Below are 17064 nucleotides of genomic sequence, written 5' to 3' on the forward strand. Positions count from 1 at the left end.
CTGCTAGAAACAAACAAACAAACACAAAGCCCCAGTTGAGATTTTAAAAGCTGGCTAGAGATTTATCATCCCTTGCAGGCTCTTAAAATGTCAACTCCTGGCCAATGGTGCCAGCCCTCATCACCTACTTATTACATTTTCAAACAAGCACAAAGCACATTCATGCTTTCCGTGTCCAGCCACTCCCATATGGGAACAGTTCCCTGCACATATCTGCAGAACCATCTCACCGTCCTTGACGCCCTCCGGAAAACTCCCCTTTGCCGCGATGCCTACGATAAGGGAAAGGCAACTGCTGTGCTGAGCCCACTGCCCATCAGTACTGTCTTAGGGGCTTCCTAGTGCTTCCCCATCTGTCTGTGTTTTAGACTGTAAGCTCTTTGGGCAGTGACTGCATTTTTGTTGTGTTTGTACAGCACCTAGCACAGGGGCAAGCAATTATTTCGGGCAGAGGGCCGCTTACTGAGTTTTGCCAAGCCATTGAGGGCCACATGACATGCAGCCAGGGGCAGATAAATATTAATTTTCTAAATTTTTTAGGGGTTCCACGGGCCGGAGAGAATGGCCTGGCAGGCCGCATCTGGCCCACGGGCCGCATTTTGCCCACCCCTGACCTAGCACAATGGTTTTCTGGCCCATTGACTAGAGCTCTTAGAAGCAACAGCAGTAGTATTGCTCCTGCTTTAACCAAACAGCTCTCAGTGCCCTTAATGGCTAAATCATCTAGTTGGTTTTGAACATCCAAACTTCCATGGAGTTCCTGTGTTAGCAGTTGAGACAAATGGTAGTGATTCTGGTCTTTTAAGCTTTTGTTGCCTGCCTTTCTGTAGCCCTAGGGATTGAGGCTTGAAAGATGACCTTGAGAGAGAGATCTGGATTTAAATGTGTTAACTACTGTTACGTTTATTGTCTACACTGTAATCAGTGTGGAACATACAGGTGTATCCTAGCTGGCTTTGCTGTATCCAGTCTGAATACCAAGAGCAGTGAAGCTGCAGTGGCATGTACTTCAGCAAGGTCTAGATACTCAAGCGAATAGGTAGGTTTCGTTGCATGGATTGTGCATTGTATTGTTACCTCTGCTAGCCAGATTCAAGCTAGCTTGGGTAAGCCCATACATACTGCAGTCACATTTCTCTATTGTACTGGAGACACAGTGAAAAAGGATATTGCACACTGACATGTTTGGAGAAGTGCAGTCACAATGAAAAAAGTTTTAGAAAAATCGCTTAAATGAAGGGAGAATAAAAACATTGGGGCTGTCTCTATGCTGAGGAGACAAATGAGAAGGCAAATAATAGAAGCCTATAACGTGATGAATGGTTTAGAGAAGGGAGATTGGGAGCTTCACTTCTCCCTGTCTCGTAACAAGAAAACAGGGGCAAAGCCAATGGAACTGGAAAGTGGGGGATTCAAAACTGAGAATAGCAAAGGCATCTCTAAACAATGCGTATGTAGGAGTTAATTAACACAGCATGTTGCTGAGGCCAGAATTTAGAAAGGAATTGAGTGGATAACAAGAATGTAGAGAATTAATTGGCAAATAATAGGAAAAGCTTTAGGGAGGATGTATGTCCTGCTTCAGGGCTTGAGCAAATGTCTCCCTTTTAGGGTTTAGAGGGAGTTTCCCCCAAAGTGGGGCAGATTACCCCAGTTCTGCCAACCTGGGAGTTTCTTTCCCCTTCTTCTGAAACAGCAGCTGCTGTTGGAGATAGGATATCAGATTATGTGGATTCAGACAGACTGGCAAGGATGAACACAGAGCAGTATCCAGGTGAGACAAATCAGGTGCTGCAACAGCTCTTTTTAAGGTGAGTGTTTTTTCCCATTTTGGAGCTATGGAATAAACTTCTTTGTAATCTGGATAAAGCAATAACAGTCCATTATCATTATTACTGCTAGGATTTTATTGCTTCTACTATGATGTCTCTCTTTGGGAAGAGTCACCTCTCTATGGGTATGTATAAAACAGCTTGGCTAGGGACAGATATTCAAAAAACCTGAGCCTGAATTGATTCAACCTTGGACCAGTTTGGAGGTGGATAAACAGTCCCTTTTTATTCCAGAAATGCAGGCACATGCCTGCAGTGACTCAGGTTATAAGCCAGGGGGCACTACAGCAGCCCTCCTTTCCCTTCCATAGTGCTGAGCTGAGTGGGGTGTGGCCAGGCCCAGGCAGGACGCTCTGATTAGGGAGGGTTCCCCATCCCCAGCAGCCCAGCAGGGAGTTAATAACATGCTGTTTATCCCCTCTAACTCAGTGCCTATCAGCCCATTAAGACAACAAAAGCTTCTCTCATTAGTTCAAGTTCTTCTTAAACAACTTTTTCCAAGGAAGGAACAGAGGGACTTACTAGCTATCTGTTGATTAGTTCCAAAAAGCCCTAAACTCCCACAGGAGGGACCATAGCCAGCATGTGGTCTGCTAGCTAATGCTGAGAGGTGTCTGCCTATGGCAGAGAGGCGGGGGAATCCCTGCCAGAGCAGGGAGTGGTGAGGGGGGGCAGGAAACAGGAGGAAGCCAGGTAGACCCTACTGTACCTGCAATCTCTGCCGGAGCTGCAGCCAGGGAGCAGAGGGGAGGGGCCAGCCCAACTCTCTGGAGCAGAGAGCCCAGCCCAGAGAGCATGCTGGGGTGCGGGGGGACTCTGATTTAACTTAAACTAAGGAAGGGGTCTGGGACAGACATTGCATAAATTGGTTTGACCCAAAACAGTTCAGTCTGATACACCAGGTTTATCTCAAACCTGTTTCAGCCATTTTCAAACTGGTTTATGTGCACTGAATGTCTGTTTTGTTACAGGTTTAAACCAGTTTCTAATCACTTAGACCAGTTTATGTGTAATATCTGTCCCCAGCCACAAGGACTGACAAACTTCAGCTGTCTCTTGTAGTTACCATGGGGGAGACAAAACTTATTCAGGAAGCAGGATAAATCACCTGCACTGAGGTCTGTGGGTGTTGACAGAAGTGGGTGGGGGGGAAACCCCAGTGCTTTACCAGAAGAGGAATCATGTCAGTTTGACCTGGCTCACCCAGCGTCCGTATAGCTCATGCACTACAGGGTTTTTTTTTGGCACTTTTATCTATTAGATATATCTATTAGATAAAAGCACAGACTATAAAGACGCTGGGTGAGCTGTGTCTAACATGATTATTCTTCTGGGCAGGCGCTACACTCAGTGTGGAGGTGCACCAAGCTGAAAGTAAAGCACTTTTTGCCCCCACATCTGTAAGCAGCCTGTGTGGCTATATTGCTACTGGTACTTGATCCAGCTACTATCAACCTAGCACAGGTCTGTCTACATGTCACTGCAGTTACTGTGACTTCAGAGTACATATGCTCCTTGGGAAGTGACTGAATTCAGTTTTAAGAGGGAATCACTAGTTCAAAGACTTAAGAAAAAAACTGCCCTAGATACAGAGGTGACCAACAGTCAAGCCCAGCACTTCTGCACCTCTTTTCGGTCACTGACCTCAAAGCCCTTTATAATAATTATTCTGATTTACAGATGGGTAAACTGAGGCATAAGGAGGCAAATAACTTTCCCATGGTCACCCGGCAAGCCAGCAGCACAGCCACAGACCCTAGCAGTAACCCTTGTCTCCTGGTTACTGCTAGGCCACAAGGTCTCAGGATCACATGTCCAGATGTGTGTGTGTTCAGCCCTCACAACTGGATTTGTCTCTTCTGTTTGAATCAGAAGGTCTTGGCTCCTGTTTAGGTACCTAAAGAAGGGTGGGATTTTCAACAGGCCTCAGGCAACACTTACCAGGTCCCTCTTGGTTTGAACTCTTGGGAAATCTGGTCCATAAGGCCAACAGGCTCCTCTTAGCCAAGCAGTACATGTTTATCTACTATGGTGAATGCTAGCTGAAGGCGAGGGATCGGAGAGAGAGCAGGCTTGTAAAGGATGATTGAGCCTGGACCCTGAAACCTCTTAGGTCCTGAACCCCAGACTGCACAATGTATTTTTGACAAAAAAGATGTCTGACTGCTGGGGAATGGGCCCAAGCCTTCGTGCCAGTGTGCATACAAATAGATGTACAAGAAGTGTGTGCGTATCAAATACTTATGACAGTTATAAACAGCACTGGAGTGATGTTGTAGCCATGAAGGTCCAGGGATTATGCAAGAAGCAAGGGTGTTTGTGGGTGATATCTTTTAATGGACCAACTGCATGACTGGGATAGATTTTGACAAGGTTTTGGGTATCACATTACCTTTCCTGAGGTACTGCGATATCTGAAAGCTTATCAAAGTCTTTCCCAATCATGTAATTGGTCTTTAGATATTACCCAGAAAAATCCTTGTTTTAAACCAAATACATCCCTTTCTCAAGTTCAGGCTTTTTAAGTGGGTCTCTCCCCCTCCTCATCCTTTGCCTGTCACTCATCCTCTAAAAGTCTGAGCATTTGGGGGCAAGGGCTCCCTTCCTGTCTCTTAGATGGGGACTTGAACAATGTACGTGATTCTGGAAAAATAGATAATATATTACAAAGGAGCCGAGGCAGTGTTTAGACAACGTGAACATATGCAAATCAAACAGCATGAGTGTATCCTAAGGTGTTAATGAATTTATAGATGCATGAGTAATTATTTGTGAAAAGCATAGATTATTGTGGAGGTCACAGATGGCTGGAGAATAACGAATGTGAGAGCAATTTTCAGAAAAGGGAAAAAGAGTAATTCTGCCAATTGCTGGCCAGAAAGAATTCAGCAGCAGAAAGCACAGTGAGGGAAAGCTAGAGGACAAAGGAGCCATTAGCAATACGCAGCAATGGTGCTGTAAGGAGCAGATCACACCAGACAAACTTGATTGCTTTTCTGATGGAATTACAAAATTAGTGGCAAGCGGGGATGTGGTAGCGGAGATACATTTGGATTTTAGCATTTGACACAATGTCTCACAAAACCTCACAATAGTAATTCAGCTTGACTTGGATGCCAGCCCTATCACATGGACTGCAAACTAAAGGACAGTAAAAAGGCTACTGATAAACAGCAATCGAGTGAGTGGAGGGAAGATGCCATCTAGAGGGGCACTGTTGCTGTGGCTGACGTTAGGTCTGTTTTTATTTAACATCTGCATTAATGATCTCTATGTGATACTACACAGCATGTTAATGAAATTCACAGTTGATATTAAATTTTGAGGTGTTGTGAACATCAGCGAGGGCAGGGTGATAATTCAAAAGGATGGAGAGAGGTTAGGAGTATGGGCAGGATATAACACAATGAGATTGTATTTAGAAAAGGTGATCTAAAGAGAGGCAGAGAAAATAATCTGGACTATAATTGTATTCAGTGGGAGGGTGAGACCTGGACAGCAGGAATATTAAGAGAGTGGAAAGCAGGAATATTAAGAGAGTGGGGTGAGAATGGAAAGCAAATATGGCAGAAGTCAGCCAGGAGAGATATCTGAAATAAGGTCAATGCAATTTTGGACGAGTCTCCAGAGGCATCGGGTCACAGTGCTCCCATGTGTATTGCTTTGGTGAAATCTCATGTGCAGAACTCGACTCAGTGCCCAGCCTCCCACTCCTGGAGAGCACTGACACCCTGGGTGCTCAGATGGCATTTAGAAAGGACAACGCAAGCTGGCTGAGGATAGGGCAAACTGGAGGTGCTGATTGAGGAAGAGGAAGGATGAAGGAGGTCAATAAACATGTATCGCTTGGCTAGGAGACAAGAGACACCACCAGGCCCAGAGGGCTGAACTGAGATGGCCCATGAAAACCAGGTCTCGTCTAGGGGATAACATTGTCCAGGGGACAAAGAAGAGTAGAGGGAGCCAGGATGCCTGCTCCTGGTTGCAGCACTGTGTGTCCTAGGATAACTGTTGTTCTCTTCGCATACTTCAGCCTTCTGAGTGGCAGCCACAGTAGTTTTGCTTTGGAGCTGTACAGTGCAAGAGCCAGGCTGCTTCGCTTAATGCTTCTAATCCACAGGTGTCTCATCAGCCCTCATAGGTGGATTCTGGCCATGGTGTCTGCCTTATTAAAGATCTTCCTTAGTTATGGAGAAGGCTGCTGATGCTGCCAGATTTTATGCTTGCTATGCAGGCTGCCCGCACCCATCTCGCTCTTTAGCAAATCCCACCTGAGCTGAAAACACCAACTGCAGGACAGCTGGATTCAGCCTCCCAGCTTGTGGGACTCATGAATATTCTGCAGTGGTGGCACTGGCATGAGGAACAGTGAAAGCAATTGCAATGGGCTGGGGTGTTTTATTGTGCCCTTGGCAGTGCTCAACTTGAGTGAGACTGTTAGGATTCATGCCATCGGCTCTCCAGTCTGGCAGTTCCAGGAATTCCCACAGGATTGCAGGAACAGACACACGCAGAAGTCAGTCTGGGAGGATTTCATCACTATTTCCCCAAGGCTGAATAACCAATGGCTTCACACTCTAATGAAGTGGAAACCAATATGTTGTGGTGCCGTCTGCAGGTGATGTAGTAAGGAACCTCTCAGAGCTGCCGTGGGGTCCAACAGGTTGGGCACTGGGGTGGGAATCAGGCAGCAAGGGTTTGAACCCTTGCTCTGCATGTGAAGTTTGACAAAAGTATTTTCTTCATTCGGTGCCTTTCTATTTAGTTCAGATGCTGATGGGGACAGGGATTAACTATTTTGCTCGCAGGCATGAGGTGATTTTACAGCAATAATAACATCTTTTTATTTGTATTATCCTACCAGTCACAAAGCCAGTAAATCACCCCCGCAGTTTGGATGCACTTAATATGGTGTATAGGGGTGTTTATGCTGATATAGTACAGTGCTGGTAGGATTGTACCCACAACAGTAGGTATATTAGGATAACTGGGTTTTAGACTGATAGTGGTACAAAAAATGTGCACAGACCAGTTATCCCTGTGTGTGTGTGTGTACAGTACAGGGGTATCTGATCAGATTGCTCCTTCACTTACGAGGACTTGTTAACTAATGAACTGGTTTCGTATTTTTTGCAGACCCCCCCTGCCCCCACGAGTCAAAGTGTAATTCAAACTCTTGTTATAATGAAGGAGAAGCGGGCAGTCATCACAGCTACCCAAGGGCCTTGCAAGGGGTAGGAACAGTGGCTGGTTTCCCTCTCTCTGTCCTAGCAGCTGCTCATGTCCCTACCAGAGGTATGTCACCATTGCTTGTTAACAGAGATGAATTCTTTAACTTGATCTGTCATTTCACTGGCAAACCTGGAGTCTGTTATTAGGAATCTATTTAGCATCCGTAGACTGGGTATTTAATAGCTCAAGGTAGAGCTTATGCCAGCTGTTGTCAACAGCCAGGAGGGGGGAGAATTATACTGGGTGGCCCAAGGGGCTCTAAGTAACAGGAGGGAAGCGAGCAAAGAAGGTTCAGGAATGCCTGCCAACGGGGAGGGCCTTTTTTTCTGGGGTATGGCCTTGCCAAACCACAGTGCTGTAGTGCTGGATGTGTCCAGTGCTGGACACACAGCTGTGGAAAGGCTGCAACTTGCATTGTCTAGGTGAAGGGCATTGTCTTACTCTGTAGCCAAGGTGGGCAATGGGATCTAGTGTGGCCATGATCAGGGCTTGGCAATTGGGGTTTGCCTCCTGGCTATGCCTCTGACCTGGAGTGCATTATTTCACTCTCCTCCCCTCCTGCCCTTTATGTTGTATGGTCTATTCAGACACAGACAAACTCTCACTGGCCTTGGGGAGCTGACGGCCTTGGGCGAGGCGGGGGGGCTCCTTGCACCTCATGCACCAGCACCAAAATCACCAGCTGGTTCCTGCAGAGCCCCTGTGGCTGCTGCTGACGAATGCTACCAGGTTCTCCCGGGGCGTGTTGTTCTAGTACAGTGGTTCCCACATCAGGGACTGTGACCATAAATGAGGTGCCAGCACTTACAACTGGGGCTGTCTGCCCCACGGAGTCAGAAGAATGAGTGGGCTTTCACTGGAGCTTGACTTGCAACCCTGGAATTGGGGTTCACACCCAGAATGACTGGGAATGGCTGCTGTAGGATCTTCCATCCATAAGTCCCCAAATGTTTGGTCAGTGGCAGACTGAGGGATAGTCAGGCCAGATGTGATGATGAGATCCTCTGAGTAACACAAGCCATCCATGTTCTCCTGTACTGAATCTGATCAGCTGTGTTTGACTGGCATCTCCCAGAAAGTCACCCTGACTTGAGTGAAAAACATTGAGAGATGTAAAATCTACCACTTCCTACGGGGCGGTTTCCAGCTCCCTCTTAAAAATGTGTGCCTTGTGTCTAACTTGAATCTATGTGGTTTCAGCTTCCAGCTATTGGTGTATGCTCTGCTTTTCTTCGCTAAATTGAAATTCCTCAACTATTTGGTAGTTTTCCATGTAAAGATGCTTATATGGCATAATCAAGACACCTCTCAATCTTCTTTTTGATAAGCTAAACAGATTGTGCTCCAGAAGCCTCTCTCTGTGAGGCATGTTTTCCAGCTCAATTTTTTTTTTATGGCTCTTTTCTGCATATTGTCAAGATCCGCTTTAAAACATTAGACCACAATTGCCTGTTGTGTCCCAGTACTAGTCTCACCAATGCTGTGTCTACACCCCTCTGTGCTGCTCCACACCATTCCCCTGTTCGCATATCACACTCTCCCATTGTGTCACAGCCTCACGCTGGCAGCTCCTATTTGGCTGTTTGTACGTTATGACCACTAAATCCTCATAAGGGCCTCCGCTTTCCAGGCTACAGTCCCCAATCTGTAGGGACGGCTGGCAGTTTTTGTTCCCAAAGGGATGAGCTTGTACTTGTCTGTGTTAAAACATATTTGGTTTAAATGGGCCCGGTTTACCAAGCAATACAGACGGCTCTCAGGATTACCCTGTCCTCAGGGTTATTTATTGCCCTGCCAATCTTTCTGTCAGCCAGAAATTTTACCTGCCATTATTCTATATTTATTTCCTGATCACTGATAAAGATGTGTTGAACAGCTTCATAGCAGAACCCCACTAAAAGCACCCCATTCAAGGATGACTGATATCTGTCAACCTGTCCTTGTGCCACTTAAAATGTGCTTTATTGATGATTGATCATTATTTCCTCTCCACATCTGGGGTGATTGAATCATACAGCAGGGAAATGGCTTTTCTCACAACACAGCAGCACCAGAGCCCGGAATAACATTTGTGCTTCCTGACCCCCTGTTGTATGCCTGTGCCCCTCAACAAAGCTGTTTTGCTGACCTCAGACTCATCCTTTTGGATCACTAAGCTCCTTGGGGCTGGGTATAAGTATTTCTCTCTGTTTGCAGAGCACAGCATGGGCAGTGCTAGGCATAAGTAAATAATGAACAACTTGAGCTTAACCTGAGAAGAGCCCCACAACCACAGTTCACCTCACTTTATGATCTTTGAGATCTGGGACAGCTGTTTCACACCAGACTCTTCTGATGTAGCTCAGATTTTCTGTGTTTGATCTTAGCTCTCCCCTCCTGTGCTTCTGAACAGGGGAAAGTGTGTTAACACCTTAGAGAATTGAGACCTAAACAAAAAAATCTCCACTCAGGTAGCAAGACATGGCACTGGGATAATAAGCAGTATCCGAGTCTGTATCCATCCTTTCTCAAACCAACTGTAAGGCTTCCTGGCTATACGTATGGACCACCTAAAATCCATCCTGCCCACCCCACTAAGCTGCCTCTGTCTCGTGTTGACATTGATCATTCACAGAGCATCTTTTGCAGCCTGAATGAACTAACACTGACAAGTGCTGCCTGCGAATTTAAACTGGTACGGAAGAAAACCCATAATCCAGCAAACATGCTGAGATCTGTCTGTTTCCCTGTGTATTGAGGCTCTAGACTTTCTCCTTCTATGGCTGGATGGTTTTTTTATGGTTCAGCTTTCTCCCCATTTGCTTTGCTTATATTACTCATTTATCGCATGACATGAGCTAGCAACAGCAAATGCAAAGCAGCTCTTGGATGCAGAGTGCAGTGGTGACAAGAGCTAGCAGTGGGGCTCCTTCTATCCCTGGACAGGAAGACCCCAGGATACTGACTCAAGGGAACCCCCTGGATTGCTCCACTGGGAGTGGGGGTTGCCATCCTGCAGGAGAAATGCTGCATCTGCGCCATGAACCCCCAGCACCTCCTAGGATCCAGCTCAGAGGTCCTAGGGGCCTCCTCATCTTATCCTGCTGGTTTTCCCCCACCCCTTCCCAGGGTGGGAGGGTTCCCCATTGTGCATGCTGCCTCACATGAATGCATAATCCACCCTCCAGCTTGGTTAGCTGAGCCCTGGTCTTGCACTTAGCATGGGGCTGGGGCTTCAGGTATGTCTCCCCAGCCTTATTGCCTCTCCCTATGTACATCCCCACGCAGGGTGGGGAGGAGTAGATGCTGCTGCACAACCCTGCCCCCCACCCCCTCTTTCTGCCAAGGAGGGAGAAGTCTGTGAATGGAAGCTTCAGCCGTCCTTCAGTCCAGTCTTAGATCGTCATATTGCTCTCCTGAGTGATAACTGCAAGGGAGCACAGTTCATGACCCAGTGTTGGTGAAGGCAGGCAGACTAGCAGGCTGTGCTAGTCCCTGGGACTGGGACAGCACAACCCGTGGCATACAGCATTGTGCTGTGCCTCCCCCATCAGTATGTTCCAGGCAGGCCCCAGCCGGACTGAAGGGAGAACTGAGTCCCCAGAACCAAATCTGCGCTGGACCTGTGCTGACACCAGCGATTCTTCCTCCTCACCAGAGCTGAGCACTTCCACCCTGCCAGCTCTTGCACAAAGGCCATTGGGAACCTTCAGAGGGTCAGGAAGGTCAGTTCCAAGTGACTCAGATGGGTTCTACACCCATGATGTCCAAATTCCCTTATGAGGAAAGGCTGAGGGAACTGGGCTTATTTAGTCTGGAAAAGAGAAGACTGAGGGCTGATTTAATAGCAGCCTTCAACTACCTGAAGGTTGGTTCCAAAGAGGATGGAGCTGGACTGTTCTCAGTGGTGGCAAACAGCAGAACAAGGAGCAACGGTCTCAAGTTGTAGCAAGGGAAGTTTAGGTTAGATACTAGGAAAAACTTTCTCACTAGGAGGGTAGTAAAACACTGGAAGAGGTTACCTAGAGAGGTGCTGGAATCTTCATCCTTGGAGGTTTTTAAGAGGTGGCCAGACAAAGCCTTTGCTGGGGTGATATAGATGGGGCTGGGACCTCCTGAGGGCCTTTCCAACCCTCATTTTCTATTATTCTATGAAATTATTGCATTCCAAATGGACATGAACTCAAGGAGAAGCAGTTGTTTTTCCCAGTCAGCATCAGGCCGAGGTCTTTGGGAGAATGAAGCATCTTTACTAACCTGGTGGACCCAGATTTACATCTCCACAGAAAGGTGTCACCTCTGGCTGCACAGGGCTATCTAGCACCCACTTGGGGTGTTGGGTCAGTGATAAACTCACATTTAGGCTTATACACTGCATCAGGCATTGCCTGTAACTTTTGCTGGGGATCTCCCAACTGGAGAGATAACCAGCCCCCCTAGTTGGGCTTGGCTGTTCAAGTCTAACAAGGCAAGAATCTGACTTTATTACAGCTTCAGGTCATGACAGGGCCAGAGTCCTGCTGGGATGGCAGGACACTAGTGAAGTTAACAACCTCTACTGCAAATGGCTCCATGCACATACACTTTTTTGCATGCATAAATCTCTGAAGCTTCCTTAGACCCGCACAGTTATTGCTCTCTAATTAGTTTATTATTACATATTGCTCAACCTACTGCGTGTCCATTTGCAATTTGCAGCAGTTTCCCTACTGAGGTAGCAAACTTGCTTTACAATTAGCCCTGTGGGCTGCTCAGCCACAATAATAAAACTCTCCCAGCTCTTTTTCTTCATTAGCAAAGTTGCACTCACGGAGCTTTTATGGCAGTGAAACTTACAACTCAGAGTGACAGGCAAGATTTTGGAAGAGCATCCCTTGCTTTCAGCAGGCATTAGTGCATTGAACTGCATGTGCTGGCACTCATTATTGTCAAAGGTTGTACAGAGTAATGAAGTCAAGGGAAAAGGAATACATTCTTACCATCAGCTGCTTGATGGTAGGGTGTTCTTCTGTCTCTCTGCCTGAGGCAGGCTCCTTATGCACGATCTCCACACGGATATCATTCTTGGCGGATACTACACCTTTCAGGTCTGAGCAAAGAGCAAGACAGTAAAAGAGAGATAGAAGAGTTGTTACTCGCAGGCTATCATGATCTCAGAGATTTGGCTCATTTACTGAGAATTAGGTCCCCATCAACGTGAAATAACCTACCATAAAGAAATCCACTTTCTCATTGAGATGTTCTTTGTTATTTGCACCCAGGGAGTCTTGCAGCACTTTGCAAACATTCATTAATCAAGCTTTGCAACAATTGGCGAGGTAGATAAAGGGGAGGTAGAAACTGTTTAATACACCACCGAATTGCAGTCACCTCCAGGGAGCTCAGCAGTAGCTCCTGAACAACACAGCAGTTTATGACCAGGAGTGAAAATGAGAGTGTGTCCAGCTGAATGCAGTCCTTTAGCTCGAGTGTCAGAATCTGTGATCTAGAATAAAGAACTTGTTGATGACACACTCAAGAAGTACGTGTGACAGTATCACTTTGCAAATGGTAGGAGACTCATAAAGATGGCTCTACCAGGGGAAAAGTATCTGGAAGCCAGGCAGGGCAATACCATCTTTATGAGCTTCCATGTTGGCCTTAGGGATCAAACTGTGAATACTACAGTACGTGCAGGAAATGGGAGGCAAAAGATCTCTGAAACCTTCCCAGGTAACAGGCTTGATGCAGGGATTACCGGGTAACGTCCTCTAGCCTGTGTTAGCCAGATCAAACAAGGTGATCTAATGGGCCCCTTCTGCTCTTAATATTCATGAACATCCGGAGGAATTCATTCAGGAAGAAAGCAATCCCTAATGGTCACCAGCAGGCCAAGCCTTGATTTTTACTGTGTTTCTCTAGTACAGTATTTGCATGTACCCTGTGACCACATCTCCATGAGTGGCAGACTACACAGTTGTTACTATGCAATCATTTAGTACTTGCATAGTACTGGCGTTACTGTGCAATACCATACCCACACGTTTTTTTTCCAATGCTAGCATGCAGTAGCAATGAGCTACTGCACAGTAGCATTGTGTCACAGTTAGTGCCCAGAAATGCTACTGCACAGTGGCGCCCAACTCATCCAGGCCTACAAACCAGGTAAGTGGTGCAGTGTTAGTCTTCTGGTAGAATCCAGAGCCCAGGGATTGTCCACAAGCTGGATCCAGAGCATGGAGCTGTGTCATTTGGCCTGTAGGGTTGCAATTTGGGAGTGGCAGCATTAATTGCTGTGTCTCTTGGAGTCCCGGTGGCCACTGCTCTTCCCACCATCAGATTTTTGACCCTTCAGGCAGCCCCACAAGCAAGATAACTCCAGATGTGGCCTGAGGGGGTCCCCAGGGATCCTGAGATTCAGCCATGTGATGAGGGATAGCAGCACTAACTGTTGTGACTCTGGGAGCCATGGCAATTAATGCTGCCACTGGACCCTTGAGGAGACATGCTCTGTGAGCTAGATCCAGCCCGTGGGCCAGATCTTGATCAACCTGGTCCAATACATTCTCAGTAGTGGATATTGGAGGGACAGGAACTCTATTCACCAACCCCAAGGTTTTGAATAAGCATCACTGAGTTGATCCCCAGGATTGGACCTTTGGTTTGGCTAAATGCCTGATCAGTGGGATCTTCAGCTGCACCAGTGGAAAGAAAGTGTAACATCGGGATGAGGGTTAACAAAAGAGGTTCTGGTGAGACTTCCCTGCTCCCTTTTTTCAGCTGGGTTGAGACTTTCACAGGAAGAGCCTTCCCAATTGCTCTTTAAGTCTGAGTGGCAGCTAGGGATTGCAGAAGCCCTTGTGAAAAGGGGGCTTGCAAAAATTAATGAGCAAAGAATTAGCTAGTGTCTGCGATCCCAATCTAAAGCCTGCTCAATCAGCAGCAGCTGTTGCTGAACTCTAAAGAAACAGCTTGCTTTTTTGTGCAGTAGGAAAGCAATAGGAGGGGAAATGGGACTGAGAGACTGGGATGTTTCTGGAGTGAATGTTTCTTGGTTTCCCAGGAGGGGTCAGCAGCTTTTTGAAGAAGTCGTTTTTGAAAAATTAAACCAAAGATGCCAAACACCAGGCCTTAAAGGAGAAGAAATATCTGCATGAGTCTAAGATGAAAAGCAGAGAAGGATGTGGTTCCAAACAGCCAGCTCTAAACACAGCCCAAACTTTGAAGTTATGCTCCAAATTGAGAATTGAATCCACCTATCATGATGGGTTCTTGCCTCTTAAAGGGTTTGACCCAAGCCCTGGATTCAAATACTTCCAAATCTCTGAGCTTTTCAGATCTGCCTCCAAGTTTTGTAGCTAACATCCCTCTCCAAAAGTGATGCACTCAGCAACTATGGTATTTTGACAGGCTTCCAAAGAGGCCAGTTTATTTAAATGGTCTATGCCAGTGGCTCCTGGACAGTTGGCTGAGGAGCTGCAGCACTTGCTGTGGGCTACAGAGAGCTGGCTGCTCACAGTGGACTGGCTTCTGTTCCTTGCCAGCTGCTAAATCCCCCTGAAAGCAAAAAAATGCATCCACTGCTTTGCCACAGGACCAGCTATGCTGACAGGCACATTATGCAATTGGGAGGAGTGGTGTATGCATGACCATATAATGTTCGTTACGTGGTATATGGCACTGCTATTTTTCAATAATGTGGACCACATTTTAGCCAAGTCTTGGTGCCTCATTGACCCCTCCATGGCATGGCATAAGAGTATCACGAGAAGCTCTGTAACTTTATGACCTGATCCATCACTTTACTGCAGGAACTTAGGTCCCTCAACAGTTTGCAAGTTTGCACCCAAGAGAGTAAGAAAGACCAAGGTGTAAAAGAGACCTGAAAGCTCCTGTTGCTTAAAGGGTGAAGGAGCAGCAGGGAGAGCCTCAGGCAGGGAAAGCTATTCATTATGAGCTGCGAGGAACAGGTACCCAGGGATTTACCTGCTACAAGTACTTACTGCAGAACTAGCTGCACTGCAGTAGCACAATGGGCTAGAGCCCTGCATGGAAGACAAGATATCATTACCGCAGAGGTCAGCAGCAATAAGCCACCCCGGGGCTGAGCTGGCAGCTAAATCAGGAAACGCAGGTGGCAGCTCAGGGAGTTACCTGACCAAAAGGGGCTAGGGCCAGGGAGATATGTATAAACACAGGCCCTGAGCCAGGAGAGGTGGTCTGGCCTTTGGGGACTACAGATGCAAGAGCTCCAGAGCATGGGGAAATGTAGGTGAGCGCCTAGCTAGCAATGGGGCTACCTGGAGGAAGGTAAATAGAGGGCTGCTGTTCTACAGAGGAATATTACTTAAGGTTAGGCAGCCAGCCATTGTTTATGCTTGGCCCAAGAGGGGTTTAGTTTGTTTTATAGCCAGGCTTGTTCTTTGGTTACAGCTTCAACTGGTGGTGTGGACAGAGCTGAAAGGGGAGTATGTGGAGGCCATAGGGGAGTGCTCAGGGGTGCATGGTGGTTTAATCTATGGCAGGAGCCAGGGAATGCCGGTGTTGAGAGCTCTGTTAGGGCCTTGGTTCAGGGCATACTGCAGGCATAGGATTGAGGGGGTGGTTGAAGCCTAGAGAGAAAGAGAAAGGCTGAAGCTTAGCTTGGGCAGGAGCTGGACAAGGGCCTAGGGACCAGGAAGGACAGAGCCAGGGGGGTCCTGTGCATGAAAGGAACAGTGACAAGGGCCAGAGGGCTTAGGAGCCAAAGCAGACTCAGCAAGTGTATTGTCCAGGACAGGGCAAAGATAAAACTGGATTAGGTGGTCAAGGGCTGGAAACCAGAGGCCAGATCAGGCAGTCGGCCTAGGCTAAGGGAAGCGGCTGAGGCCATGATAAGGGTGTAAAGGCCACAGGTGGCCTGGTAGTGGGTTGGGACCAAGTGCCCACTGGAATTAAGCGGTAACACCTGTGAGGCATGGGTACAGCTGTAGGGCAGGTCGGAGGCCATGATTAGCTTTTAAAGCTAACAGGTGCCCTGGGGAAGGGTGCCAATGGGCCATCAAGGCCCACTTAGCACAGAGTGGAGACTAGTAGGAGCCAGGAAGAACTAGCTGGTATCTAGAGGAACTGGGGTTTGCTCTAGGACCCATTGGGCAGCCTTCCTTCCCATCAAACAAGTGCATCAGGGCATGGCAGGTGAGTAACAAGGGGAAGGCACTCTAGAGCTGGAGCAGGGTAAGGGTTGCATGGTCAGCAGGGGGTATCACAGCCACCCTGGAGCCTGAACAGTGTTACACAAGGTAATAGTTAAGAGTTAACTGTTAGAGCACCTCGCAGTTCTGCAGTACTGTACTTTCTTTCCATGGATCTCAGAGCTGTACACAGGTGGGACTTGAAGGGTCTTCTTGTAACACCACGTCCATTCCCCTTCTATCACTGGCAACCTCATCAGAGAAACCTTTTGATAAACTGATCAGGGTGGGGTAGGGGACAAGGTAGGGGTTTTGCACAGTGTTCCTATTAGGCGGCTCTTTCTAGAAACCTTCTAATATCCAGCCTAAATTTATTCATGGTTAGCTTATATTTAGCTTTTGTATAATTATTGCTCATCATTGAATCATCACTGGCTTTTGTATCATCATTGACCTTTAGCATAAATAACTCTTCTTCCTCCTTGGTGTTCCTATTGCTCCTATTAGACAAATACCATCTATATTCAGATAGGAAAACAAAGGCACAGAGGAAAGAGATGACTTGGCCAAGGTACTACACCAGAGGTGGGCAACTGCAGTGTAGTAATATGCTAGTGTTGGCACTGCAACTATAACCTAGGTCTCTGGGCTACCAGCCCCTATTTGCTGAACTGTGCTGTGTTCAAAATTGGTACAGTAAACTGCATAACTATGTATTTCTGGTTAGCTAATAGTGCTGCATTTCTTATTACTTCAGCATCCCTATGCAAACTTACACCAGCTGAGAATCTGGTTTTAAAGATTTTTTTTGGAGAAAAAAAAAATCCTTCACAAACTCTGCTGGGCTTTCACCCCAATTTCTGCAGGAT

General features: G+C 47.0%; 1 protein-coding gene across 3 annotated transcripts in view; it reads right to left on the bottom strand.

The window, feature by feature from the left end:
- KIRREL3 (kirre like nephrin family adhesion molecule 3) overlaps positions 1 to 17064 on the bottom strand; it is an 833106-nt gene that overhangs the window by 15271 nt on the left and 800771 nt on the right. For all 3 annotated transcript variants that reach the window (XM_019490185.2, XM_019490184.2, XM_059720056.1), the window contains one exon: positions 12023 to 12132. In XM_019490185.2, the coding sequence (XP_019345730.1) occupies positions 12023 to 12132 (110 nt within the window). The remainder of the gene's footprint in view (positions 1 to 12022; positions 12133 to 17064) is intronic.

Source organism: Alligator mississippiensis, chromosome 16 (assembly GCF_030867095.1).
Source record: "Alligator mississippiensis isolate rAllMis1 chromosome 16, rAllMis1, whole genome shotgun sequence".
Lineage (NCBI taxonomy): Eukaryota > Metazoa > Chordata > Crocodylia > Alligatoridae > Alligator > Alligator mississippiensis.